At 51.6% G+C, this 25101-nt stretch overlaps 1 protein-coding gene and 1 long non-coding RNA gene across 5 annotated transcripts; one reads left to right on the forward strand and one right to left on the reverse strand.

Annotated features, from left to right (window-relative positions):
- Positions 1 to 109: 109 nt before the first annotated feature.
- LOC119934304 lies at positions 110 to 24609 on the reverse strand. Of its 3 annotated transcripts, none has more exons than XR_005452905.1 (6): positions 24509 to 24609; positions 11523 to 11587; positions 6764 to 6924; positions 4386 to 4568; positions 1349 to 1476; positions 110 to 740 (listed from the first exon to the last, which is right to left on the reverse strand). It is a non-coding gene; the product is annotated as an uncharacterized LOC119934304 (long non-coding RNA). The 3 variants fall into 3 exon arrangements; XR_005452903.1 differs by having other exon boundaries at positions 6764 to 6929; XR_005452904.1 differs by lacking the exon at positions 4386 to 4568 and having other exon boundaries at positions 6764 to 6929.
- LOC119934298 (interleukin-36 receptor antagonist protein-like) lies at positions 532 to 11242 on the forward strand. 2 transcript variants are annotated; one of them, XM_038753749.1, is made up of 7 exons: positions 532 to 726; positions 1302 to 1380; positions 7805 to 7963; positions 10081 to 10131; positions 10235 to 10323; positions 10483 to 10610; positions 10708 to 11242. In XM_038753749.1, exons 4-7 carry the CDS (start codon positions 10103 to 10105, stop codon positions 10960 to 10962), a joined length of 501 nt encoding a protein of 166 aa, XP_038609677.1. In that variant the 5' UTR covers positions 532 to 726; positions 1302 to 1380; positions 7805 to 7963; positions 10081 to 10102; the 3' UTR covers positions 10963 to 11242. The 2 variants fall into 2 exon arrangements, with proteins under 2 accessions (XP_038609677.1, XP_038609678.1); XM_038753750.1 differs by lacking the exons at positions 532 to 726; positions 1302 to 1380; positions 7805 to 7963 and adding an exon at positions 9022 to 9146.
- Positions 24610 to 25101: the final 492 nt, after the last annotated feature.

Here is a 25101-nt window from a genome sequence, read left to right on the forward strand (position 1 = left end):
AGTCAGTAAGGATCAATGCCAATATCTGACACGCAGACTGTTGTGGGAGATTTCAAAACTCATCTTACCAGTAAACAAACAAACAAACAAAAAACTCACTGCCCCGAGATTTAAGCAGTTGCACTTTATTGACTGTCATCTGATGGAAAGATCTGGAGAATGTTTGCAATTCTGCCTTTTGACTCAGGGTCAAGCCCTGGGTCAATAGTGGCTTCGCCACATCCCAAACTTTTGCTAGTGATGAACCTGACGTCTTGAATTGTCCAACAGGCCACATGTCGGACCCTAGGAGAAATGAAGATGTCTTGAAGAAGCTCCTCAACAACACGGATGCAGCCCATGTGGTCGGCTCTCAGTGTGTGCGCCCCCTCCGTGGGACCAAGCCTAGGCCTTTGGTCCGGGTTGGGGAGAGAGCTCCGTGAAGCAAGTCAATGGATCGGTGGACAGACAGCTCCTTGGAGCTCCTTTGGCCCCGACCGAAGGGATCCAAACTGGACAAGTCATGTCCAACAGGACGTGTCAGAGAACAACAGGGACACTGGGGAGACGCCTCAGCTGCAGTGTCCTGAAACGAGGGCCAACAAGGATGTGTGGGGGTCTCTGAAGCTCTTGTGGGGATCCACAGCACCACCGAGAGTGACTACGGTCTCCCTCGTCACAGACAGGGAATAAGTTTTGAGGGGCTGGCGACGCTCCTCATCAATCTTCTGGACACGTCATCCACAGGTGAGGATGAGGCCCTACAAGCAATGGCCCATTTGCCAAGATGAGAAGACCTGGGTTTCTTTTTGCTTTTTTTCACTAACACTTAATGAGGTTTTCTCCGAGAGTACAGACAGGGTCCGTTGTCCTTTTTGTTTTGCATTTTAGAAATATTTTTTTTGTGATAGCTGGGGTCCTTCCTCTCTTGCCTCCTCCCTATGAGCCCACATTTTGGCTCACATGGGGGTCTAGGGAGAGGAAGCACTGGCACTTTCCCCAAGGTGTACATTCAGGAGGGGGTGGGTGCAGGAGGGGGTGAAAAGATGGCAAGATTGGGCTTGGCCTAAAACATAAGGCCTCAATGCCTCCCTCCTCTCAGCTTGTTTTGCTCCCACCCACCCCCGCTGGGATGCTGCTCTACGTGCCTGAAAACACCTCACCTGAAACTGCTCATCTAGTAAGCCGTGTCCTCCCCTCTGGAAAATCCCTCCTCATTCCACGTGGCCAAGAAAGTTTCCCAGGACCTCCCCAGCTGAATCCAGAGTCGTTTATCTAAAACAGAATTCACCTTTCCCTCCTCTTTCTAACTTTCCCTTCAGATCGACAACACCTCTGTCCTCCCTGCCCATCGCAGAAGTCACCTCACCTTCGACCCTTCTCTGTCGTCCAGTTCTCACGGTGAGTCTCCTGCCCAATCAGTCAGTGATATTTGAGTGCTCGTTGTATGCACAGCACTGAACTAAGTGCTTGGGAGAGTACAATACAGCAGAGTTGCTAGATGGGGAGACAGACATTAGAATAAATTAGCGATGTGCAGAAGTGTTGTGGGGCTGGGGGTTGGGTGAATATCAAGGGCTTAAAGGGTACAGATACAAGTGCATAGGCGACGCAGAAGCGCGAGAGAAGAGGGGAGGGCTTAGTCGGAGAAGGCCTCATGGAGATGTGGTTTTAATAAGGCTTTGAAGATGGGGTGAGTGGTGGTCTGTCATATAGAAAGGGGGAAGGAGCTCCAGGCTAGAGGGAGGACATAAGCAAGGGGTTGGCAGGGAAACAGGTGAGATTGAAGTGCAGTGAGTCGTTTGGCATTAGAGGAATGAAGTGTGTGGGCTGCATTGTAGTGGGAAATAAGCAAGGGTAAGGTAGGAGAGGGTGAGCTGATTGAGTGCTTTAAATAAATGGTGAGAAGTTTGATGCAATGATGGATTGGCAACCATTGGAGGTTCTTGAGGTGTGGGGAGATAACTTTTTTTAGAAAAGTGATCAGGGGAACAGAATGAAGTGTGGACTGGAGTGGGGAGGGACAGGAGGCAGGGAGATCAACGAAGAGTCTGTTGCAGTAGTCTAGGTGAGACACAAGTGCTTTTAGATCCAGTGTGGTAACCGTTTGGATGGAGAAGAGAGGGCAGATTTTCCCAACGTTGTGAAGGTAGAACTAACAGGATTTGGAACAGAATGCATATGTGGGTTGGCTAAGGGAGATGAGTTGAGGGTAACGTCAAGGTTGTGGGCTCGTGGGACAGGAAGAATAAGTGGTGTTCTCTGCAGTGATGGGATAGTCTAGGGGAGGGCAGGGTTTGGGTGGGAAGATAAAGGAGTTCTGTTTTGTACATGTTAAGTTTGAGGTGTCAGCGGGATGTCCATGCAGAGATTTCCTAAAGACAGGAGGAAATACAAGACTGCAGAGGAGAGAGATCAGAGCTGGAGAGGTAGATTTGGAAATCATCCCTGTAGAGGTGGTAGTTAAAGCTGTGGGAATTCATTCATTCAATCATATTTATTGAGCGCTTACTGTGTGCAGAGCACTATACTCTGCGCTTGGGAAGTACAAGTTGGCAACATATAGAGACGGTCCCTACCCAACAACGGGCTCAGTCTGGAAAGGGGAGACAGAGAACAAAACAAAACATGTGGACAGGTGTCAAGTCATCAAAATAAATAGAAGTAATGAGTTCTCCTAGGGAGTGGGTGAAAATGAATAGAAGGGGACTATTATTTCCCTTATCTGTAATTTACTTGAGTGCCTGCCTCCCCCTGTAGATTGTAAGCTCCTTGAGGGCAGAGATTGTATCTACCAACCTTGTTATATTGTACATTCCCAAGGACTTGATTACAGTGCTCTACCCACAGGAAGTGCTCAGTAAATACCATTAGTTGATTATCTCAAATGTGGGCAGCAGAGGCTTAATCTAATTCCTCTTATCTCACTATGTGATATTTTAATTACTGTCTTATCTCCCCTAGTATCCATCAATGGTATTTTTTGAGCCCCTCTATGCAGAACACTGGGGTAAACACTTGGCAGAGTGTACAAGAGTTTAGAGGACATGGTCCTGCCCAATCAATCAATCAATCAGTCGTATTTATTGAGCGCTTACTGTGTGCAGAGCACTGTACTAAGCGCTTGGGAAGTACAAGTCGGTAACATATAGAGATTACAATCTAGTGGGGAGACGGGACCACAAATACAGATGTAGGATACATGTTTAAAACTGAATCTTCCCTCCCAAACCCCCTCCTCCCTACAGCTTTCCTGTCACCGTTGACACCACCACCACCGTCCCTGTCTTCCTCCCAAGGCCACAACTTTGGCATTATCCTTGACTCACCTCTTTCCTTCGTCTCACATATTGTCAGCCACCAAAGTCTGTCGATTCTACCTTCACAACATCTCCAGAATCCACCCCTTCAGCCTCAGCCTCCCTACAGCCTCTCCCCCTCTCCAATCCATACTTCTGCACACATCCCATTTCTTCAGTGTCTCTGATGGTTGCCCATCTATGTCTCCATCAGGCAGGAATTCTGGCTTTAAGGCCTCCTTCGGGAAGCCTTTCCTGACCCTTATCTCATCCCCCCACCCTATTTTGAGTCCGAACACCATAAGCACGTACTTTACCCACCTCAGGACTCAAGTGCAGATCTTCATATTTGGTTGCTTCCCCTACCAGGATTTCATTTTAATGCCTGTCTACACGGCTAAGTCGCATGCTCCTTGAGTGCAGGGATTGTATCTACAGTCTATGGTACTTTCCCAAGCACTTTGCAGGGTGCTCTGCACAGAGTATGTGCTCAATAAATATCATGATTGACTGATACAGCTAAGGAAGAAGAAAAGGGGGCTGGCTATACTAATACTACCAGTAGTATTAATTGAGCCCCCAATAAGTTTGGTGCACTAGGTGTTTGGGAAGCACAGGTTACAGAAGTTGCATGTTCTCTGTGCTCAAAAAAAGCAGTCTGGCCCACAAGAAAGAGCCCAGGCCTGAAGGTCAGGGGACTGCTGGTTTCTCCCCCTTGCCTGCTGTGTGACTTCGGACAAGTCTTCTAACTTCTCTGTGCCTCAGTTTCTTCATCTGTAAATAGGAAATGTCTGACCTGATCATATTTTAATCACTTAACAGATGCAATTATTATTACAAGGTGTTCACACTCTTAAGGGTTGGAGGGGTGGGGTAATGAACCAAAATATTTACAGCTCCAGTGGAGTGCACGTAAGCATGCGCTGAGGAGGGTGTAAATAAACATGTATGTACTAGACTTGTTTGAAGGGATGTTTGGCTCAGGGCACTATGAACTTAGGAAGAGGCTGTTGGAGGAAGTAGTTGTTTTTTATGAAGATTTTGCACGTGGGGAGGGAGGAAATTCTAAGTGGAGAGTGTAACATGAAAGGATGGGGCGGGGTATACCTTGCAGTGTCAGAGAGCAGCTAGGTAAGGTGGAGTCCAGGTGGTGGAGAGCCTTGAAGCTGACTGTGAAGAGCTTGATGTGGGGAGACACAGAGAGAGAGCCAGTAGAGCGTTTTGAGGGGAGGTAAGGCCAAGCAGTGATGCTTTAGGAAGCTTGTCCGTGCAGCAGCTGCATGAAGCTGACTGGAAGAAGAGGCTGGTGGCTGGGAGACCAGCCAGGAGGCTAGTGTAAATAGTCTAGCCGAGGCCAGACCAGTGGTTGAATCAGGGTGGAGGCAGTGTGGGTGGTGGGGAAGGGGCAGGGCTGGCAGATCCTGCGGTGGGAAGAACTGGCCCAATTCCCAACAGTATCTGGAGATCCCAGCTCCTCTCAAAACCCACCCCTCCACCTGGGACCCTCAACCCATTCCTTTGCACTGTATCGACATTTGCCATCTCCCCTTCTTGACCACCACCTTCAGCCGTTCACTTTCCAGTGGTCTTTTACCCACTGCTTTCAGACATGTTTGTCCCTTAGTGTAAAGAAGCCCTCCCTTGAACCTGTGGCTCCCTCCCCTTATCACCCCACCTTCCTCCTACCATTCCTTCCTAAACACCTTGAGTGAGTTCTCTATGTCTTCTCCTCCAAATCTCTCCTTGACCCCCTGCGATCTAACTTCCTCCCCCTTCACTCCACCGAAACTGGCCTCTCAGAGGTCACCAGTGATCTCCTTCTTGCCAAATCCAATGGCCTGTATTCCATCCTAATCCTCCTGACCTCTCAGCTGTCTTTAGCACTGAGGGCCACCCTCTTCTCCTGGAAACATTTCCCTAACCTTGGCTTTGCTGACCCTGACCTCTCCTGGTTATCCTCCTGTCTCTCTGGCTGCACATTCTCAATCTGTGGGCTTCTCTTCTAGTCTCCAGTTACACCCACTCCCTTGGAGAACTCATTCACTCCCAAGGCTTCAGCTACCATCTCTATGTGGAGGATTCCCAAATCTATCTCTCCAGCCCTGACCTCTCCCATCCCTACAGTCTGGCATTTTCTTCTGCTACCTGGATGTCCAGCTGACACCTCAAATTTAACTCATCTAAAACAGAACTCATCTTTCCCTCCCAGACCCTGTTCTCCCCATCTTTCCTTACACTATAGACAACCCCACTATCCTCCCTGTCTCCCAAGCCGGTTTCCTTAGCATTATCAGTGACTCATATATCTCTTACTCAACCCACTTCTGCTTTGTCATTAAATTCTGTCAGTTCTACCTTCGCATTTCTGAAATCCACCCTTTCCTCTCCATCCACATCACTACCACGTTGATCTAAGCATTTATCCTATCCCGCCTTGACTGCTGACCTCCTGCTTCGTGTTTCCTCCCTCACCAGTCTGTACTTCACTGCTGCACTGATCATCTTTCTAAAAAAATGTTCAGTCCACTTCTCCCCTCGCCTCAAAAACCTCCACTGGTTGCCCATCCCCCTCCACATCAAATAGAAACACCTTACTGTCGGCTTTCAAGCACTTAACCTTCCCCCTCCCAATTTACGTTGCTTATTTGCTACTACAACCCAGTCCACACACGTCTCTTCTTTAATGCCAACCTGCTCAATGTACCTCAGTGTTGTCCATCTCGCTGCTGACCCCTTGCCCACATTTTCTCTCTGACCTGGAACTCCTCCCCCTTTTACAGATGACAAACCATCACTCTCCCCACCTTCAAAACCAGACTAAGCCCTCATCTCCCCTGCACCTTCCTCCCTTTTGTGTCACCTGTTTACTTGGCTCTGTCCCCTTGATATTCACCCTCCCATCAGCCCCACAGCACTTGCACACATATTGTAAAGTGTCTTTGCCCTCCTGGACGGTAAGCTCCTTATGGGCGGGGAACATATTGGTGAGTGCACATGCTCACAGCCACAGCTCAAACTCGAGCTCAGGGTGGAATTGGGGCAGGGGGCGGGACAGGGCAGGGGTGCATGTCCTTCAGGTCTGGCACAGGGAGTTTCAAGTGCCAACTCTGGCCTAGGCTGTTGTTTTAATGCTAAAATATGAAGTTCCAAATGGAATCTCGCCTGGCACATGACAGTGTTATTTACTTATTGTTCATGTGCCCATTATTCCACACACAAACCCCCCTCCCACCATGCCTTTCCCATGTGACCCCTGGCCTCCCCAGGAGCCGGTTAAGCAGGCTGAGGCTCCCAAAGGGCATACCCAGCCTCCACTACAGCTCCTCGCCCTTGGGTGGGACGAACACCCCATGGATTGTGGTACTGCGGGCAGAAGCCATGCTGAGTGTAGACTTGTTCAGGACTCAGTAGCACAGGGCATGCGAAGCAGGAATCATGACTAGATGAAGGATGATGGCACCGCTTACTCATGGCATCTCACTAACCTATTTCAACGGTGGGTCAACACGTCCTTATGAACAGTGCCCCTGGCTCCTCTTCTGGTGTGGACTGCCAACAGGGTGGTGATCTTGCTGCAACTCAGGACCCTGAATTAGGGGGGCACTTCAAGGGGCTGACGACAAGATCCTGGGGGTGTGGGGGTCGTCTGGCCTCAAGACAGAAAATTGTGTGAAGTCAAGGGGATATATTAGGCTGTAAAACCAGTACTCATTTTATCCAGCAGACAGATGTACTTTCAAGTCGCTTAACAAACACAAAGCCGAGTGTGATCTTCAGCCTGGCCAGCGGGCCTGCTGTGTTGTCGAGTTGTGTGACAGAGGGGAGTGATTTTGTTTCTAAGGAGGGGTTAAATGTCACCAATCTGTCCAGCCTGCCACCCAGACTGAGGTAAGGGACAGTATTGGATTCTCTGAATACCCCCTGCTTACTGGAAATGCTCATTGTTTTAGTGTTTGAGGAGGAGGGAGACCCCCTGAAGGCTGCCACCGTGGCATCTCTTGGGCCGGGTGTGCCAGCCTTGGGGAGCACAGCAGGCCTGCAGACAGGCTCTTGTACACTAGTGCCCTTGATCCTGCTGCGCTCAGAGGACCCAAGCAGGATCGTCTTTCTCGCTCCCAGAAAGAAGTGCCCGACCGTCCTTGCCTCTAGCCGGTCTGTCTTGTTTTCTTGCAATAGCTTGGACCTGCTCCACGAGTCGCAGGGTGGCTCCCCAGCATCAGGCCACCTCCACCAGAGCCGGCAGCCCAGGAAGCTCCGGGCTACCCCGTGCCACCTCATCTTCCTGCTAGTGGGATCGAAGGGAAAGGGACCCAGGGGAGATGAGGGGCAGATGCAAACCTGCTTTCACTAAAGAAAGTAAGGCTGGCACCTGTCCAGGCTCCTATCGCCACTGGTTGCAGTTTTACCAGTGGGGCCAGCAGGTAGCTGAGCAAGCCCTTCTGACTAACCTAAGCTCGGGCCAAGCTTGCTTTCCCTACTGCCTCTCTGCTGCCTCAGCAATTCCCTGCTTCCTTTCCTGTCCCCAGACTACTTCTCCCGTCAACAGAAGCAACGACGGTGGATCCATCGGGGCAAAAACCATCACTCACCGCTGATCCCTGAGTACCAGCTGCAGGAACCTGGGCCTGAGAGTTCACTCCGGGGGTTCAACTTGATGTTCGCCTTGTTACCTAGCCGCTCTCCAGGTCAGTTCATATCAATATGCATTCCCCCGGAACACCAGGGCTCAAAAGCCCCATTCACTTTAGTGAGCCTTTAGTGGCAGCTTTAGGGGATGGGACTATTTGGGGAAGAGTATATGTCTTAGAAGGAAACCAGGGCCTGGACAGCTGGCATTAGTGATGGGTTTCAGTCTCTTTGCCACATTCTTCCACGCTTTCCAAGGTCCAGATTGAGTGATTGTTCTTCTCCACGTGCAAGGCTGTGCAGTGTCTCCTCTGTTCTGGCACATTCAGGAGCCCACAGGTGGTGTCCCTCAGGAAGACAGACAGACACACACACTCACTCACACACTCTCATTCTCTCTCTCTCCATTTCTGGCTCCCCTCCAGGGACTGCCTCGGGGTTTGCTCACTACGGGGTTCCAGGATCTGGGATCATTTTGAAAGGAGCATGTCCTGGAACCCTGGGGAAGAGGAATGACTCTAGTGAGGACAGGCTGCTAGCTGGCCTCACCCCATCTTCTCTTGGCCAACTTTAAGGCTTCTTTTTGTCGTGCCTGTATCTCACTAGTCTCTGTTCAGTACCAGCCTGCTTTTTCATACACCTTCTCTCCATGATTTGCATCCTATTGTGCTGAATTCTATTCCTGCTTTGGCATACACCATAATAATAATTCTGGTATTTAAGCGCTATGTGCAAAGCACTGTACTAAGCACTTTGGAGAGTGCAAAACAACAGAGATGGTAGGTGCATTCCCTGCCCACAATGAGCTTAGTCTAGAGGATGTTCTAGACTGTGAGCCCACTGTTGGGTAGGGACTGTCTCTATATGTTGCCAACTTGTACTTCCCAAGCGCTTAGTACAGTGCTCTGCACACAGTAAGCGCTCAATAAATACGATTGATGATGATGATGATTGATTGATTAATAACGACATCTAATAATGGATTATCCCAATTCTGCTCATACCCTTTAAAATAGATGTGGAGAGACTGAAGTGTCAGAGAAGGCCATGAGTGAGCGAAGAGGTATTTATTTACTAATAATTTTTTTCTTTCTCTTTTTTTGGGGACAAAGACACAGGCCCCAGCAAGAGGAAAAGGGCCACGATTTAAACAGGAGAGATTTTGGGGAATGAGAATAAGAACACTCAGTGACCTACAAAAGGAAAGTGAGGAGGCTGGAAAGCTTAAGGAAAATAAAATGGGTAGGCGGGGGCAGGACTTAAATTGGGTTTCCTTCTGGACTCTCCATTCCTGTGATTACTGGCGCACAGGCCAAAAGGGCTTGAGCTATGCAATTGAAATTTGCTACTAGAATAAACCTCACTCCTGTCTGGGGTGGACAGTTGCTGGAAAAACCTTCCCTCTGTTGGGAAATCAGCCCTATGTCTGATGTCAACCCCTCCCTGGATAATTAGCTCCCGGAAGTATAGGTACTTTTGGGCTTTTTTTTTTGAAGTGTATTGCACAAACTTCCTGCCCGCCTCCCCAAATATAAAGGGCCAGAAACCACTCATTACAGAGCTGCCAGACCTAGAGACAATCCCAGCCAGCAGGAACCCTGCAGGTATGCCTCTGGCTCAGATGGCTTGGCAGTTTTCTGTCTTCTGGGGGATAGGAAAATATGTGTTGGGGGTTGTTTTGGGTTTTTTTTTACCCTTGTCTGCCCACAGCTTGGATTAGAGGGAAGGCAGAGACAGTGTAACCCAGTGGGGGACTGGGGTGGAATATCTGAGGTGGATGCCTCGGCCTTCGCATGCCAGGCAGGAGTGGATTTTCCAAACCACATTTGCTGCCCTGGAGAAAATCAAGTGCAGGAGTCTGAGGCAAAGAAGCTGGTGCAAAGCAAGGTCGAGGGGCTGTTGGGGAACTGGAGTCCCGCTCCCAGCCTTTTCTCAGGACCCAGGACCGGAGCTGGGTTGTCAGGTCCCCTGGCTAGTGAGGGGTATATCTCCAAGAGTGCCATCCCCTGTCTTGTGACAGTCAATCTCGGCCCTCCCCAATAGAGGAGAGGCACCCTGAGTTGTAGCCACAAAGGCTACAAAAGGAAATTTTAATTTTGCTAGCTTGGCGGGTGATTGTGTGGATCTGAATTCAGGTGTCCTCCCCGCTTAGTGCTGTTTCCGTCTTTCACTTCAGGGCTGAAGACTGAACTCAAAAGATGGTCCTGGCCAGTGCCACGTGTTTCCGGTGAGTCCCTGGCCGTAGATGGGGTGAGCCCACCAGGCTAGACCGGGGCACTGGGATCAGGGAGGAGCCAGTGCAGAGCTGTGGCTGTCCCTCCCTGACTCAGGTTGACAGACGCGGTGCTGAAGACCGTTTACATGCAGAACGACCAGCTGCTGGCAGGAACTCCACCTGGAGGATATGGGGCCCAAGGAGGTTGGTGGCACACTCTCTCCTTCCCACCTGCGCAACAGCGGGAAGAAGGCTCATACTGGCAGTTCGGTTGGTTGGCAACAGTGCGGTCTGCCTGCCTGGACCCTGCAGGCTCAGTCCGGGGAGGAGAGGTTTCTAACCCTGCCTCATCTTTTTCCCCAGGGGCTGAGGTGAGCATGGTGCCCAACAGATACATGGATGGCAACCTGTCCCCCGTCATCCTGGGAGTAGATGCAGGGCGGCGTTGCCTGTCCTGTGGCACTGCTGAGGAGCCCGTCCTGAAACTGGAGGTGGGTCTCTCCCTTCCCCTAACAACCAGCCCTCAGGGCCCCCTGACCAGTTATTATGATCTTCCCCCTGGCTCCTTTCCTCCCTCCCCACTCCCAGGCAGTGGACATCATGGATCTCTATCATCACGGTGACCCGTCCAATCGATTCACCTTCCTGCGCAGGCGCTCTGGGCCCACCTCCCGCTTTGAGTCAGCCACGTTCCCCGGCTGGTTCCTGTGCAGCCCCCCTGGAGAAGACCAGCCCCTGAGTCTCTGCCGCCAGCCTCCGGATGCCAGTTCGGGCTTTATTGATTTCTCACTGCAGCTGTGCAGCTGGCCCAGTGCAGCTCCTCAGGCAGAGGGACAGGATTGAGGGGCTGTGCTAGTCCCAGTGAGCAGCCCTGCCAGGGGCCCAGGAATCTACTCTCAGCTCGAGCTCTAGGAGCAGGGGAGAGTGATGCTGTTCCTTATCAAGGAGCCTCCAATCTGGACCCATGCTGCTCTGGAAGTGCCCCAGGGCCTGGGGGCGCATCCTGGGAGTTGGGGGTTGATGACTTCCCTGCTCCAAGTCCACATCCTCTACCTCTCCTGCCCACTCTCCACTGCCTGGGCTGGCCCCAGGAAAGAGCAATTAATTCAGAAATAAAAATAGCTTCCACTGAACTCTCCATATTTCATTTTTTCATCTTCTCACTGTGGGGTGGAAGGGGGTGGTCCTCTAATTTATAGGAGGCCCATCACACCCAGGATTTGGGCTGGAGGGCAGCGTTGCTAGGGAGCAGAGACCAGGCCCTACCAAGAGGGCAGCTGCACAGAGAAGATATGTAAAAATGGACAGGGGGTCCGGTGTCAATGAGCCCATCTGAACAAGTCGGCGGTGACCACAGCCACCTCCAGCCTCCCCACAGTTCTTGTTGGCTCAAAGCAACTCACCTCCTCCAGCTGCTCCCGCTCGGGTGACCTCGCTGAGGCTCCAGAATGGCTAGTCAAGATGTTCGCTAGGTGAAAAATGAGGAAAAAGTCAACTGGACGGACAGGTGATGATGAGCCATCAGACCTTTGCTCTCTGCCCATGTCTATCCCCGGGGGAGCTGGGAAGAGAAGAGGGTGGACAGTGACGGCTTCTCCGGCTCCCACACCATCACCTGCTCTAGGCAGCAACTTTTGAGCCAGAGAGTGTCCTGTGGGGATCAGCAAAGCTGACATCCCAGGATGCCAGGAACCCGATCTGTGACCTCTCCCTCTGACAGGTCTGCCCCTTTGGTACTGGGGTTGGAGAGAGTTGACAAAGCCCAGCATCATCATCATCACCACCATCACTACAGCAGCTTTGGGCTGAGTCCTTTCCTGGCAGGCTAGGAAATATGAGTAATCAATCAATCAATCATATTTATTGAGCGCTTACTGTGTGCAGAGCACTGTACTAAGTGCTTGGGAAGTATAAGTTCGCAACATATAGAGACATATAGAATCTAGAAGGGGGAGACAGAGAACAAAACAAAACATATTAACAAAATAAAATAAATAGAATGGATAACTACAAGTAAAATAAATACAGTAATAAATAAGTACAAACATATATACATATGTACAGGTGCTGTGGGGAGGGGAAGGAGGTAAGGCGGGGGGATGGGGGGGGAAGAGGAAGGAGGGGGCTCAGTCTGTGAAGGCCTCCTGGAGGAGGTGAGCACTCAGTAGGGCCTTGAAGGGAGGAAGAGAGCTAGCTTGGCGGATGTGGGGAGGGAGGACATTCCAGGCCAGGGGGATGATGTAGGCCGGGGGTCGATGGCGGGACAGGTGAGAACGAGGCACGGTGAGGAGATTAGCGGCAGAGGAGCTGAGGGTGCAGGCTGGGCTGTAGAAGGAGAGAAGGGAGGTGAGGTAGGAGGGGGCAAGGTGATGGACAGCCTTGAAGCCCAGGGTGAGGAGTTTCTGCCTGAGTAAGAGATTCAGTCCCTGGTGTGAGAAACAGTCTAATCGGGAGACCCATCACAAACTGCATAAAACAAAGGGATTACAAAAGGAAGGAAATGAATGAAAGACCCAATGAGAACATGTGACTGAGGCAGTAATCAGGGAAGGCCACATGGAAGAGGGTGGGAGGTGAGTGGTAGCAAGAGTCAGGGAAAGGAAAGGTCAGTGCTGATAGGAGAACTAGGGATGACTAAAGAGAGTGAGCTGGAGTGGATGGAGCAGGAGAAGCATGCTGACATGATCTGAGGTCTGAGACAGACTAAAGAACAGGGAATGTGGCTGATGGCGGGGAGGCCTAGAAGGAGGCTGCTTTCCAAAGGGGGAGGGGAGGAGGTCTCCATGTGTGCTCCCCAAAGGGGGAGGGGAGGAGGTCTCCATGTGTCCCGTGCCCAACCACCAACACATCTGTCTGGGATTACACAGTAAGCACTTAATACTTACTAACTCTAGACTGGAAGCTCCTTTGTGGGCTGGGAACATGTCTACCGACTCTTGTATTGTACTCTCCTAAGCACTTAATACAGCACACTGCACACAGTGAGCACTCAATAAATACCATTGACTTTCAGAGCTGAGCAGAAAGTGACCCCCTGCAAATCCGGTCCCAGGGCCTGCTTTCCCCGCCAGGTCCTTCTACTCTGCAGATTCTGCCCTTTGGAAGTCGCTCCCCACCCAAACATCATATCCAACCCCTGTGCCCACGTCAGGCTGGCGTGATGTCCCCACCATCTGGGCTCCAAGAATGGCAAAATCAATCAATCAATCAATTGTATTTATTGAGTGCTTACTGTGTGCAGAGCACTGTACTAAGCGCTTGGGAAGTACAAGTTGGCAACATATAGAGACAGTCCCTACCCAACAGTGGGCTCACAGTCTAAAAGGGGGAGACGGAGAACAAAACCAAACATACTAACAAAATAAAATGAATAGATATGGACAAGTAAAATAAATACATAGAGTAATAAATATGTACAAACATATATACATATATACAGGTGCTGTGGGGAAGGGAAGGAGGTAAGATGGGATGGAGAGGGGTACGAGGGGGAGAGGAAGGAAGGGGCTCAGTGTGGGAAGGCCTCCTGGAGGAGGTGAGCTCTCAGTAGGGCCTTGAAGGGAGGAAGAGAGCTAGCTTGGCGGATGGGCAGAGGCAGGGCATTCCAGGCCCGGGGGATGACGTGGGCCGGGGGTCGATGGTGGGACAGGCGAGAACGAGGTACGGTGAGGAGATTAGCGGCGGAGGAGCGGAGAGTGCGGGCTGGGCTGTAGAAGGAGAGAAGAGAGGTGAGGTAGGAGGGGGCGAGGGGATGGAGAGCCTTGAAGCCCAGGGTGAGGAGTTTCTGCCTGATGCGCAGATTGACTGGTAGCCACTGGAGATTTTTGAGGAAGGGAGTAACATGCCCAGAGCGTTACTGGACAAAGACAATCCGGGCAGCAGCATGAAGTATGGATTGAAGTGGGGAGAGACACGAGGATGGGAGATCAGAGAGAAGGCTGATACAGTAGTCCAGACGGGATAGGATGAGAGCTTGAACGAGCAGGGTAGCAGTATGGAAGGAGAGGAAAGGGCGGATCTTGGCAATGTTGCGGAGCTGAGACCGGCAAAGGAGCCTGAGGGTGGGGTTCCGGTCCCTGACAGGTTTCTACAATTTCATCTCGTCCTTAACCAGACACACCTAGAGTCCCAGGCAGCGTGAGAGGGCCTGAGAGCCCCAGGGAGCCACCCAAAGCCTCCTGGAGCCTCCCAGAGCAAGGCTTCATGAGGAAAGGTGGGGGACCGCCACCTCCCCATCTTTCTGCAGCTGGGCCTGCTGCTGGCTGCAAATCCCCCTTTCGGAATATTCGGGGTGACAACTGCCCAACACATGGGGGCCAGGACTAAGTGTCCAGTTGCCGCCCTCCCCCCCATGCTAGTTTGTGGCCGACCTCAAAGACAAGCAGTGTGGCTTCGTGGCTAGAGCCCAGGACTGTAAAGTGAGTTAGTAGACCTTGGACCGCATTCTGGCTCTGCCATTGCCAGCCAGCTGTGTGACCCTGTAAAAGTCATTTAACTTCTCTGCGCTTCGGTTTCCTCATCTGTAAAATGAAGATTAAGATACCTGTTTTCCCTCTCCCTTAGATGGTGAGCCCCAGGTGGGACAGGGACTGTGTCCGACCTGATTATCCTATGCTGAGCACAGGGCGCTGTAATAATAATAGTAAAAATAATAATAATAGTACATAGTGCATAATAAGCACTTAATAAATACCACAATCATTATTTTTATTATTACAGCAGAGGCCTATCATGTTCCACCACCCCCAACAGGCCATAAAAGTGATTTTTGTGCTCTCCCTAGAGATGCTCTCTTCTTTCTCTGATCATAACTGTGCCACTGAGCTGGCAGTAGTCTCGAGCCCCAATGGAAGAGGAAAAATGAGTCTGAGTTGGACCAGTAGACGAGCAGCTGATCTGGTCCCTCTGCCTGGCCTTGATGTCTGCCCTGCCACCTCCTTCCTCTCTGCTTTCAAACCTATGACATGTCCAAGCCTCCACCATTCTAGAAAAAATTACTTGGGATTCCCTCCTCCCTTCTCTCTAGCTCAGTGCTGTTCCCTTTCCTGCCCGATCCTCCACTCTCCTGCTCCTTTCCTGACAATAATAATGGTATTTATTAAGCACTTACCATGTGCCAGAGAGTGTACTAAGCGCTGGGGTGGACACAAGCAAATCGGGTTGGACACAGTCCCTGCCCCACGTGAGACCCACAGTCTAAGCTCCCATTCTACAGATGAGGTAACTGAGGCACAGAGAAGTGGAGTGACTTGCCCAGGGTCACAAAGCAGACAAGTGGAGGAGCCAGAATTAGAACCCATGATCTGCCTGTGCTCTAACCACTGTGCATCTGCTCCACACAATCTACACCCTTGAGACCACCCTCTCCCAAGGTCACCAATGAGAGCCTCTTCGCTGTCACTTTATGAAGGAAACATGCCACCTCGGATGGTGCTGTGTGTAAACCCGGGTAGGTAAACCAAGTCAATGCTAATAGGTAGAGGGTGGAAAGCCTGTATCTCTTCTGTGAAAAGTAGAAGACATAAGCTTAGCATCTAGAAAACCCCACCTATCTTGGGGAAAATCCTACAAAGATTTATCCCTGCCATGGAGGGAAAAAGGTGTTTTCCCTGGTAAAAAAATCTTCTTCCAAACTTCCTGGAGAGCAAGAAGGAAGATGACCTGGGTGAGAGGGGCCGGGGCCGATTAACGCTGAGCTGTCTGCAACAAGGTCCCGCCCAGGAATTTCTCCTCTTGCCCCAGCCTGGACCATGTGGGAAGCAGCCTTCCTTTCCTGCCACATCTGCCCAACCGCCCCCCACCGAGGCCGTCCTGTACCCGCTCATATACTACTGTTTTCTAAAAATGCACCGATCACATGTGCCAACATGCCACTGAACGCTGGGCAGAATCAGCCCAGAGTTATAGATACACACAATATGCCTGAAGACCAAGATCCAAATACACCAGGATTTATCTATTAAATTGTATCTAGGACTTATAGCTAGTTGCTGACACTAAAGAAAAGTACAGTCATTGTTTATACCTATTGCCTCTACCATTCGATTCTTTTCTTTCCCTTCCCAAGCTCCACTGTCTGATTTCCACCCACTTCGCTCCACGCAGGCTGCTCTCTCTATGGGAGCCTAGGACCTTCTTCTTGCTAAATCCCTACAGGACTCCACTGGGTCCCGCTCCTCCTTCATCTCTCCGCTACTTTTGAGGGACCACAGCTGCCTCCTCAGAACACTTTTAGGCCTGTTTTGCTCTCCTCCCACTTCTCCATTTTGCTGGCTGGCTCCTCTTCTGCCTCTCGTTCTGTGACTGGGGGGGCACTCTGGGACCCCTTACTCTTCTCCCCCGACCCACACTCTCGGGAGAGCAGATAGCTCACCTAGTCTCAGCAGTCGCCTCCTCCCAAAGCTCTCAAAAGCCAATCACCATCCCAATCATCATCTTCAAACACTAAGGATATGGCTCTCGGGGTCTCTCTATACTGAGAGTTTCAATCACATCATAATTGCAAGAAGTTCTAAAATACGGGGGCTATTGCCATTGACTAGGGGGTCTCTAAATGGTTCAAAGCCACCACCTGGCTTGATTAGGATATGGATTCCACTCTAGCTGTTGGGTCTGTTCCCAGAAGAATACTCTTCATCCTTGCCATTCCCCTGGGCCAGATCCACATCGGTCCAGGTTGGGGCTCTGCCTCCAAGTCACTTAATTTCTCTGGGCCTCAGTTGCCTCATCTGTAAAACGGGGATTGAGACTGTGAGCCCCATTTTGGACACGGACTGTGTCCAACTTCATTTGCTTCTGTCTGCCCCAGTGATTGGTACACTGCCTAGCTCATAGAAGAGCTTAAAAATAACAACAAAAAAGGGGCCCTGGGACACAAGGAGGAACCAGGTGAGAAATGGTTTGGGCCAGCAGGCTCTACCAAGCCTTTCCAGAGGACTGGTCCACCTGGGGCTGTGCGGGGGTGGCTGGAGGAAGGTTAACAGAGAAGAAGGAGTAGGAGTAGGAGGAGAAGAAGGATAAGGAGAAGAGAAGGAGGAGGAGATTCAGGGTCAGGTGCAGAGGAAGAAGGCCTGGGCTGCTGGGGGCCGCTATGTAACTGGTGGGAGAGGGTGAAATTTGAAAGCAAAACATCTCCTGTGCTGACATGGACTTGTGGGAGGAACGGGGCAACGTGCAACCTTAAGGGAAATGCAGACAGAGTGTACTCTGAGTGGAGGTGGGCATGGATAAGAGGGTGCTCCTGATGACATGGGGCAAGGGGGAATTCCAATCTAAGGGTCACACCAACTGACCAGCAGGGACTGGGAACACCCTTCTGGCCCAGAGTCTCAGCCCCCAAACTCCCATCTGGGTGTCAGGCCCGGAACCCTCCCAGTCAGTGGCCACATCCCAGCCTGGCCCAGCCCCCACCCAGAGATCCCACAGGCTCCTCTGCCACGAGGAAACAGTTGCCCATCCCCGCCCGGGTCCCCGTCCGCACCCCAGACGCACAGAACCAGATCCACCAGTAGTTCCCAACAGTACAAAATACTCCAGTCCCAGATACTCCAGAAACAGCCGGAGCAGCAGCGCAGAGCCCAGGACCCACAGGTAAGTCCAGGGACCGACACATGCACATCTGGTTGCATTGGGACCTGCTCCCTAAGGACCTGCTCCCACACACAACCATCTGCCGAGCCTCAGCATCCGGGCCCGGGGGAACAGAGGCAGGCGACGTATTCCTATGCCCAGGGATCTCCCTGATAGAGAATGGCCACTGGCTGAATGTCCCAGGTGTCTTCTGGGATTAGGTAGAAACCAGGGTCCCCCCTGCTGTTGAAAGCCCCGTCTGCGGTCTCTCCCTCTGTCAGCTCTGCTCAGTCACAGAACCCTGGGAGATGCCAGGTTTTCAGCTCAGACCGGCTGGGCCCTTCATGCCAGGTCTTGGCTGGGCAGGAGCCGGCCCTCTGACCCCCAGCCCGGGGATCCCTCTGACCGCCGGTACCCGCACTGGACAAGCCTGGAGACTGGGTGGTCATGGGGGCTGGGGTGGAGTTCCTGTGGCACTCGTCCCCAAGTGGCATCCTGCCCCCCATTAATTGCCTCCCACCCTTGCAGGAGCTGAACTGGCTGCACCATGACTGCCCAGGGCCAGAAGTCTCCCTCGGACACCGATATTCTGGGACATTCTCGTAAGGACCTTGGGCCATCTGGGTCAGGCCTGAGCAGACCAGTTGGCAGGCTGAGGCTGAGGCTCCCTGAGGGGAGGTGGAGGGTAGGGGGCTGGAACACCTAAAATGGCCAAGAAGAAGGGACACCAAGGGACCCTCAGCATAAGAGCCCCTGACAGCTGCTGCGGAGGAGTTTGTGGCTGGCTGCTCCCATTGTTGGAGCAGAGGACCCCTGCCAGGCTCATAAGTTTTAAGGGAGGCCCCTGCCCCACCTAAGGGGCTCAGGCTGAAGTAGCCGGAGACCGAGGGCAGGTCACCATTGGGGACAGATATCAAATGTGGGGAGCCCTGAAGGCGGCTACACCATGGGTGGGGGAGCAAGATATGCCACCCGAGCCCTGGCCCTGCTCCCCGGGGTGTCATGGTCCAATCCAAGCAAGTCTCAGCCCTGGACCTCCCTACTCTGTACCCTGGACCTCACGACAGGAGCCCCGGCCTGCGGGTGGGGTGTGTGCAGTGCAGCAGGGGCACAGACTTAGTACAGTGCTCTGCACACAGTGAACACTCAATAAATACGATTGAATAAACCTGCCTCCCCCCCCCGCAACCCCCCGTGCCCCTGAGCTGACCTAGTTTCTCTATGTATCCATGGCAGGGACTGGCTAGGCTGGCCTCATCCTAAGGGCTCCATGCCACTGCCCACCCTGCACAAACCCCTGGCCCCAGGCCCTGGTTTCTGTGCCAGATGACTTTATTAATACCAAAATGCCTGCCACAACTGGTCCCAGAATTGAGTCCTTTCCTTGGTGTTTGCATGGCACAGTATATCTAGAAGCCCCCAAATTGGCCCCCAATGGAACCATCTGTGACACGGCCAACAAGTACTGGATGCTGGTGGATAAGACCGTCGTCGCAGTCCCAAAATCCTCAGACACGAATGCACGTGAGTCCCAAACTGCCCTGCTCATGGCTGCTTTTGTCAAGCACTGTTCTGAGGCTCCTTCTCTGCTGCTGGAGAAATTGAAGGGTTTGAGGGGTTGGGTAGTGGAGGGGAGGGCCTAAGGCTCTCATATGAAGGGCTGTCGTGTCCAATGGGTGCTCCGGGAGACTGAAGGCCCATCCCTAGGAAAATGGTTTGGCCCAGCACTGTGCCACCCTGACAGGGTGCCAGCTCAGCCCAGTCTGGAATTACTGGTTTCTGTCTACGTATCTGCTGGGACCACTTGCTCCCCTTGTCATGGCAGAGGCAGCAGGAGATCTGGCTAGGGAGAAAATGGGGTGACTGCGGGAAGAGCGGAGTGGGCTCAAACTGGGGCGCGCTGTGCATGGACCGATTTGAAAGGGGTTAGAACTCCGGGTAAGAATAATAATGATGGCATTTATTAAGCGCTTACTATGTGCAAAGCACTGTTCGAAGTGCTGGGGAAGGAATTACCTCATCTGTAAAATGGGGATTAAGATTGTGAGCGCCATGATAGACTGGGACTGTGTCTAATCTGATTATCTTGGAACTACCCCACTGCTTAGAACAGTGCCTGGTACGTAGTAAGCGCTTAAAAGCCATTAAAAAAACAAAACCCACCAAAATACAGACTTCCCCAAGTGGTCTGGATGACTCTAAAAGCATCCCTTCTCCCCACCACCCTCCTTCCACCGACAAACCCCATGTTCTCCGATGCTCCTGCTCTATCTTCCTCCAAAACCTTGTTGGGGTCAGGCATATCTAGACCTGAGTCCTCAAGTGCAGACAGACACACTAACAAATTGTTGCCAATTTGTGCTTCCCAAGCGCTTAGTACAGTGCTCTGCACATAGTAAGTGCTCAATAAATACGATTGATTGATTGATTAACAAGGTGAAGGAGTCCAGACAGGAGCCCAGCGTGCAGCGATTGTACTATGAGGACTCAGCACAGAGCACAGAGATTAGAGAGGGAATTAATGGGGACAGTCACTGGGAACCCCATATGGGACAGGGATTATGTCTGACCTAATATCACCTTGTATCTAACCCAGTGCTTAGTACAGGGTTTGGCACCAAGTAAGCTCTTACAAAAATACAAGTATTATTATTATTACAGGGCCTCTGCCCTTCCCCTGGAGGCCCCACCAGCTAGCAGAGGGCACGCCAAAGGAGCCCTGACCCCTGCCCAGTCCCTTCCCACCGAACAGGGCCAAGTCCAGGCCAGATCTAGTCAGGTCTGCACCTCCACGATCCGGCTGGTCACTGCACCTACTTCACCTCCTCTCCCGCTGCTCTTTTCCCAGACATTTTCATCTTAATGCCGAACAGAGACCACACAGCAGTGGAGAAGGGAAAGCCTGTCTACATTGGAATCCAGAATGAAGACCTGTGTTTGTGCTGCGAGGACTCTGGGGGCCAGCCCGTGCTGCAGGTGAAGGTAAGTCTCAGGGGACAGGGCTGAAGAGCTGGTGATCTCAGGGAACCCTGGCAGGGTTTTGGGGGGAGGGCGCAGGGCCCATTTCATGCCTCACTGAATGGAGACTCCTCTGACCAGAGACGGGGTTACCCACCACCGCCCAGCCCGGTTCTCCAAGGTGAGGTTCTCCTGGGACAGTGGGAGCAGAGCCAAGACCGTGTCACAGCGCAGGAGGCCGAGGGGCAGCAGCAAGCAGACTGACCACAGCAGCCCTGGAATTCCTGACCTCTCCCGTGCCCAGACCCCATCTCTTCCCACGGTGTCCAGAGCTGCTGTCCGTCCAGGGGTCGAGAGGCCTCTTCCCCCGACTCACACCTTTCCTCTCCTCACTCAGGACACGAAGATCATGGACCTATACAATAATGGGGACGAGTCTAACCGCTTCAGATTTTATCAGAACACATCCGGGTCAAACAAGCGCAGCTTTGAATCGGTGGCTCACCCCGGCTGGTTCATCTGCACCTCCCCGCATACCGAAGAGTCCGTCGGCCTGACGGACAAACGGGGAGAAACCCATTTCACAGACTTTTGTTTTGAAGTTATATAAGCCCTGATGGAGGTCTGAGCTTCTGGTGGGCTCAGGCCTAGCAGCCCCCAGTGCGGTCCCTCCCCGCTTGCCTGGGGCACACAGGGCTCTCAAGGCTTCCAGCCCCTCCTCTCCCAAGACTGAGTCCTCAGGCTCCGCTGGCTTAAGTCAGCCATGGTTGTGCCCGGCAGAGGGGCTGGAGGACAGGGAATCTCTGCTACAGGGGACCCTGGGGCTCGGGTTCATCTTATTTCCGGGCCTTGTTACTGATTCTCCCACCCTCAACCTCGAGCTCATATCCTGGCCTCCCTTCCGCCTGCAGATCCACCAAACCTCAGCTTTCCCCATCTTCGAAGCCCTGATGAAATTCCACCTCTTCCCACCTTTCTCCCATTTATACATTTTTTTTAATGGTATTTGTTAAGCACTTACTGTGTGCCAGGCACAGTACTAAGTGCTGGGGTAGTTGCAAGATAATCAGGTTGGACAAAGTTCATGTCCCAAATAGGGCTCCCAGGTTCAATCCCCATTTTACAGATGATGTAACTTTAGTACAGAGAAGTTAAGTGACTTGCCCAATGGTCACAGACAGCAAATGGAGGAGCCAAAATGAGAACCTAGGTGCTCTGATTCCCAGGCCTGTGCTCTTTCCACTAGGCAAGGTGCTTCTCTCCTTCTCCCCAGGCCACATCCTGCTCACCAATTACAAAATACCAAAATGAATTTAATTCCTCAGGAAGCGCTGCTACAATCCTGGCCTAGGGTTTCTACAAAAACACTCAATCCACGTTTCCCCACTCCTCAAGAACTCCAGTGGTTGCCCATCCATCTCTGCATCAAACAGAAACTCATGGCTGTGAAGAACTAAATCATCTTGCCTCCTCCAACCTCACCTCACTGCTCTCCTACTACAACTCAGGACACTCATTTCGCTCCTCTAATGCCAACGAACTCCTCCCTGCTCTCGTCCCCATTTGCTGAGTGAGGCAGGTGACGGAAGAAAACGCACTCGTGAGAAACCATAGTGGATAGAGTACAAGCCTGGGAGTCAGAAGGTCATGGGTTCTAATCCCAGCTCTGCCGCTTTTCTGCTTTGTGGCCTTGGGCAAGTCACTTCACTTCTCTGTGTCTCAGTTACCTTATCTGTAAAATGGGGATTAAGACTGTGAGCCCGATGCAGTGCAGGGACTGTGTTCACCTCAATTTCCTTGTACCCACACCAGCTCTCAGTACAGTGCCTGGAATATATTAAGCGCTTAATACCATAATTATTATTATTATCTTGTCTATCTCGCTGCCGACGTCTCACCCACATCATGCCTCTGGCCTGGAATGCTCTCCTTCATATCCAACAGAAATTACTCTCCCATCAAAGGCTTATTGAAGGCACATTTCTTCCTAGAGGCCTTCCCTGACTAGACCCTCATTTCCTCTTCTCCCACTCCCTTCTGTGTCACCCTTGCACTTGGATTTGCTCCCTTTTTTCACCCTTCCCTCAGCCCCATAACAATTATGTACATACCCATAATTTAATGTGTGTCTCCCCCTCTAGATTGTATTAGGCAGGAAACGTGTCCACCAACTCTGTTATGTCGTTATACTGTACTTTCCCAAACACTTACTACAGTGCTCTGCCCAAAGTAAGCACTCAATAAATGATTGACACCCCACACACAAACACCCGGCACTTATTTTCATGTCTTTATGCTCTGTTGCTTCCCCCTACTTGTAATTTAATTTTACTGTTTTCCCCACCAGTGTGTAAGCACTTGGAGGTCAAGAATTGTGTTCAAAATCTACTGTACCCTCCCAAGTGCTTAGTATGCCGCCCAACACAGAATAGTGTTCAGTAAATACTGTCTGAATTGTGTTGTAACTTCAAGGACGGCCTGCTTAGTGTGGTTCCCAACACACAATAGCGTTCAGTAAATATTACTGATTGTCTGAATGGTGTTGTCACTTCAGGGACGGCCTGGACACGACTGAATAGACTTTACATCATTGTAAGGGCTGCAGATGAGTCTACAATTCATTCGGCCTAAGCATGGCTGTTGGACCGATGCAGCTAGGAGACCATGAATTAAACGGGGAGGGCATCCTGGGTGCTCTCACTTGGCGGATTTGGAGAGTTTTAGGTTGGGGGCTCAGCAGGAGGGAGGGCCTGGAAAATCAGGAGTGAAGTCGTTAAAAGATGAGCTTATGAGACAGTGTTTAGATTGGGGTATCGGTAGTAGCCCCACAACGGAGAAGCAGCGTGGCTCAGTGAAAGAGCCCACACTTCAGAGTCAGAAGTTCAAATCCCAGCTCTGCCACTGTCAGCTGTGTGACTTTGGGCAAGTCCTCTGCCACTAATCTCCTCACTGTGCCTCGTTCTCACCTGTCCCGCCGTCGACCCCCGGCCCCGTCCTCCCCCTGGCCTGGAATGCCCTCCCTCCCAACATCTGCCTTCACAGACTGAGCCCCCTCCTTCCTCTCCCCCTCCTCCCCATCCTTCCCACCTTACCTCCTTCCCCTCCCCACACCACCTGTATATGTTTGTACGTATTTATTACTCTATTTATTTATACATATTTATTCTATTTATTTTAGTTTGTTAATATGTTTTGTCCTGTTGTCTGTCTCCCCCTTCTAGACTGTGAGCCCACTGTTGGGTAGGGACCGTCTCTCTATGTTGCCAACTTGTACTTCCCAAGCGCTTAGTACAGTGCTCTGCACACAGTAAGCGCTCAATAAATACGACTGAATTCTCTCTCCCTCCCTTCAAAGCCCTACTGAGAGCTCACCTCCTCCAGGAGGCCTTCCCACACTGAGCCCCCTTCTTCCTCCCCCCCCATCCCCCTGCCTTACCTCCTTCCCCTCCCCACAACACCTGTATATATGTCTGTACAGATTCATTACTCTATTTATTTTACTTGCACATATTTATTCTATTCATTTTATTTGGTTTATATGTTTTGTTGTCTGCCTCCCCCTTCTAGACTGTGAGCCCGCTGTTGGGTCGGGCCCGTTTCTAGATGTTGCCAACTTGTACTTCCCAAGCGCTTGGTACAGGGCTCTGCACACAGTAAGCGCCCAATAAATACGACTGAATGAATGAATGAATGAAAGTCACTTCTCTGGGCCTCAGTTACCTCATCTGTAAAATGGGGATGGACTGTGAGCCCCCCGTGGGCCAACCTGATCACCTTGTAACCTCCCCAGCAATTAGAACTGTGCTTTGCACATAGTAAGCGCTTAATAAATGCCATTATTATGATGATGATTATTACTCACCACGGCGGCTCGGCGTGGCTGCTGCTCCACTCTCTCCGTCTCTCCTCTGGAGAAGCAGCGTGGCTCAGTGGAAAGAGCCCGGGTTTGGGAGTCAGAGGTCATGGGTTCGAATCCCGACTCCGCCACTTGTCAGCTGTGTGACCTTGGGTAAGTCACTTCACTTCTCTGAGCCTGTCACCTCGACTGTAAAATGGGGATTACGACTGTGAGCCCCACGTAGGACAACCTGATCACTTTGTATCCCCCAGCGCTTAGGACAGTGCTTCGCACATAGTAAGCCATCATTAGAGAAGCAGCATGGCTCAGTGGAAAGAGCACCGGCTTGGGAGTCGGAGGTCATGGGTTCAAATCCCGGCGTCGCCAATTGCCAGCTGTGTGACTTTGGGCAAGTCACTTCTCTGTGCCTCAGTGACCTCATCTGTAAAATGGGGATGAAGACTGTGAGCCCCCCGTGGGACAACCTGATCACCTTGTAACCTCCCCAGCGCTTAGAACAGTGCTTTGCACATAGTAAGCGCTTAATAAATGCTATCATTGTTGTTGTTGTTGTCAGCCCCCGGCCTCCTCCCGGTCGGGCCGGGGTTTTCCAGCTG

Source organism: Tachyglossus aculeatus, chromosome 11 (genome assembly GCF_015852505.1).
Source record: "Tachyglossus aculeatus isolate mTacAcu1 chromosome 11, mTacAcu1.pri, whole genome shotgun sequence".
Lineage (NCBI taxonomy): Eukaryota > Metazoa > Chordata > Mammalia > Monotremata > Tachyglossidae > Tachyglossus > Tachyglossus aculeatus.

Excerpts from the sequence above, each read along its gene's own strand:
- LOC119934298 (XM_038753749.1), top strand. The coding sequence starts at position 10,103 with ATGGTCCTGGCCAGTGCCACGTGTTTCCG. Across the intron at positions 10,324-10,482 it reads AGGATATGGGGCCCAAGGAG|GGGCTGAGGTGAGCATGGTG; the intron begins GTTGGTGGCACA and ends CTTTTTCCCCAG. Across the intron at positions 10,611-10,707 it reads AGCCCGTCCTGAAACTGGAG|GCAGTGGACATCATGGATCT; the intron begins GTGGGTCTCTCC and ends CCCCACTCCCAG.